General features: G+C 46.0%; 1 protein-coding gene across 1 annotated transcript; it reads left to right on the plus strand.

Annotated features, from left to right (window-relative positions):
* The first annotated feature begins 2,147 nt into the window (after positions 1–2,147).
* Positions 2,148–2,630, plus strand: LOC106874477 (uncharacterized). The gene has a single exon (XM_014922219.1). It carries the CDS (start codon positions 2,148–2,150, stop codon positions 2,628–2,630), a length of 483 nt encoding a protein of 160 aa, XP_014777705.1.
* Positions 2,631–3,327: the final 697 nt, after the last annotated feature.

A 3,327-nucleotide genomic window follows, 5' to 3' on the forward strand; every position in this document is an offset into this window, starting at 1 on the left:
TCAGATAAGGTCGCGTGGGACAATTTTTCTGAACCCCTGTTTGAGCCGATAATATCCTATAAATAGCTAGCTTTTCTGCGCATGATTGTCTTGCACCTGACCGTCTCAAAACGGCTATGACCAAGTTTTAGCACATGCTCCAACTTGGCCTGATACGCCCCTCCACCAGCCCATGGGCATCTCCCCTTCATTTGGCGCGTAAAGGGGATTCTGATTTTCGCCCGGTGGGGGATTATAGGCGTCTTAATGCAGTAACAGTACCTGACCGATATCCTATAAGGAATCTTCATGGCTGTACCATCTTTTCAAAAGTTGACCTTATACGCGCTTATCACCAAATACCGGTCAACCCAGCCGATGTTCCGAAAACTGCCATTACCGCTCCTTTTGGTTATTTTGAGTTTTTATACAAGAGTTTTGGTTTGCGGAACACTACTAGCACGTTCCAGCGTTTTATTGATGAAGTTGTCCGCGGACTTGATTTTGCGTTCGCTAATGTCGATGATATCCTCATCGCAAGCGACACACATGAGAATCATCTCCGGCACTTGTCTCAGCTTTTTCAGCGTCTTCGCGACTATGGTGTGCGCATTAATCCCGACAAGTGTGTTTTCGGGCAATCTTCTCTTGACTTTCTGAGCCATCATATTGACTCGAGTGGCATCAAACCTCTCTCGTCCAAAGTCAATGCAATTCAATGCATTGCACCTCCTTCTTCTTTCCGTCAGTTGAGGCATTATCTCGGCATGGTAAATTTCTATCGACGCTTTATACCCGGTTGTGCGGATAAGCTACTTTCTCTGACCCAGCTACTAAAGAACACCTCTAAAAAGGACGGTCATATCACCCTCTCAGCTGAAGCATTATCTGCTTTCGAGTCAATCAAGAAGGAAATAGCTTCTGTCCCTTTGCTTGCACATCCGGTTCCTAATGCTTTTCTCTCTTTAACTGTGGATGCATCGGACACTGCGATTGGCGCTGTGCTGCAACACACAGTGGACGACCGAATTCAACCTCTGGCTTTCTTTTCTCGCCAATTACAACCAGCCGAGCGGCTATATAGCACCTTTGATCGCGAGCTCTTGGCGATCTACCTGTCAGTTCGTCATTTTCAACATCAACTCGAAGGTCGAGATTTTGTGATCTATACTGATCACAAGCCTCTTACGTTTGCCCTATCGTCTAAGACGCACAAACTCTCGCCTCGTGCTTTCCGTCACTTGGATTTTATTTCACAATTTACCAGTGACATTCGTCATATACCTGGGAAAGAGAACGTTCCTGCTGACGCTCTTTCTCGTCTTCCAGTCTGTTCTCGTTTCCTGCTGCAATTGATTTAACTGCCATTTTGTAGGAGCAACCACCTTTGGCGACGTTAGACTTAACTTCGCCTCAGTTCTCCTATTGCCAGTTTGCCTATCTTCCGCTTCCGCCAGCTGAAGACACAATTCTTTGTGATACTTCCACTGGTTCTCCCAGATCACTCGTGCCTGAGAATCACCAACGCTCGGTGTTTGAGGCACTGCACTCCTTATCACATCCTGGAATCGCTGCTACCCTTAAGCTTATCACTGCTCGTTTTTTCTGGCCGCACTTGCTCCAAGTGCCAACGGTTCAAGATTCAACGGCACATCCGTGCCCCGCTTGGACACTTTCCTACTACAGAGGCCCGTTTTCGCCATGTCCACATTGATCTGGTTGGACCATGGCCTGTGAGTCGCAGGTTCTCTTATGTTTTAACCTGTGTCGATCGCTTCTCCTGTTGGCCAGAAGCCATTCCAATAGCAGATATTTCTGCCGAATCTGTTACTCGAGCTTTTGCTTCTAACTGGATTTCCCATTTCGGAGTTCCGTCCAGATTAACTACTGATCGTGGACGATAGTTTGAAGCTTCTTTATTTCGTGAATTGTCACGTATTCTAGGTATGCATCACATTCGCACGACCAGTTATCTTCCAGCTTCTGACGGATTAGTTGAACGGTTCCACAGACAGCACAAGGTCGCTCTACGTGCCTCTTAAGATCCACAGTCTTGGACTGAATTTCTGCCAATTGTGCTTCTTGGTTGTCGTACTGCTGTCAAAGCAGACCTGGGTTTTTCTTCTGCACAGCTACTGTATGGTACCACACTGGCATTGCCTGGTACGATGTTGGTGCCAGACACTTCACAGCTCCGTGATCCGGCGTCTTATGTCGCCAGACTTCGCACTTATTTTTCAAATCTTCCGCCCATGGTTTCCCGGGAACAATCTCCACCATCTCATGTCCCACCAGATATGGACACTTGGTTGCATGTTTTTGTTCGAGACGACTTTGTCAAGGGATCTCTTGTTTCTTCTTATAAAGGACCTTTTCGTGTGCTTTCTCGCACACCCAAAGTTTTTACCATCGAGATGAATGGCGGTACGGAGACTGTTTCTGTGGACCGACTAAAAAAAGCATATTTTGAGGTGTCTACATCTTTCGATGACACCGCTTCCACACCCACCTATGCACCTTTGACAACACCACCTACACATACGCCAATGACAACACATTCACCTACACAGGCACCCTTGCTACTACCAACGCCTACAACGCCACCTTCGTCGTCGAAAAGTGCCTCGAGCAAACCTTATGTTACCAGATAAGGCAGAACTGTTCACTGGCCCAAGAAACTTGCAAAGACTATTTACATTTGACATTCTCTATTGTATTTCTTGTGACAGACAGGTGTTCCTTTGTGTACTGGACAGTTTCAATGTTTTTGTTATTAAACATTTTGTAAAAAAAATATTTTTTTTGTACATGCTTATTTATACTGTAATAATTTTTTTTTAGTTGACATATTTTGTTCCACATCTTGTGGGTGATCGATAGCCATCTTGTTTCTGGTGCCACTACAATCTTCCTATTTTCGTGCTTCCGCACTCGAGGGGAAGCCTTGTAGTGACGCCTGGTTCCAGTCGCCATTATGGGATCTTTATTCACGCATGCGCAGCCATCAGCAGCCGCTAGGCTTGATCGCCTTTCTTTCCGTCTTTGCTGCCGACCGAGCAGCACGCAACTTGACCAGCTCCGTGTAGCTGGAATTCCGAAGGCGCCACGCGACGTTGGCTAACCCGTGAAGAATTCCTTCACAATTGTGATTAAACCGATTCTGCTGCTTCCATACCAAGGCGACCTAGCTACTGATTGTTCCAAGATGTAACGCGTGTACAGCCGAAAAATAAAGGTTGTTATTCTTGTTCCGCTATTTTCCTTCTTTTCCTTCCACGTTTATGTAAGGAATTGTGTGGCAACCATCCAATGCCAACATAACTTCCTACAGACATTATTATAAAACTC

This window comes from Octopus bimaculoides, chromosome 4, assembly GCF_001194135.2.
Source record: "Octopus bimaculoides isolate UCB-OBI-ISO-001 chromosome 4, ASM119413v2, whole genome shotgun sequence".
NCBI classification, from domain to species: Eukaryota; Metazoa; Mollusca; class Cephalopoda; order Octopoda; family Octopodidae; genus Octopus; species Octopus bimaculoides.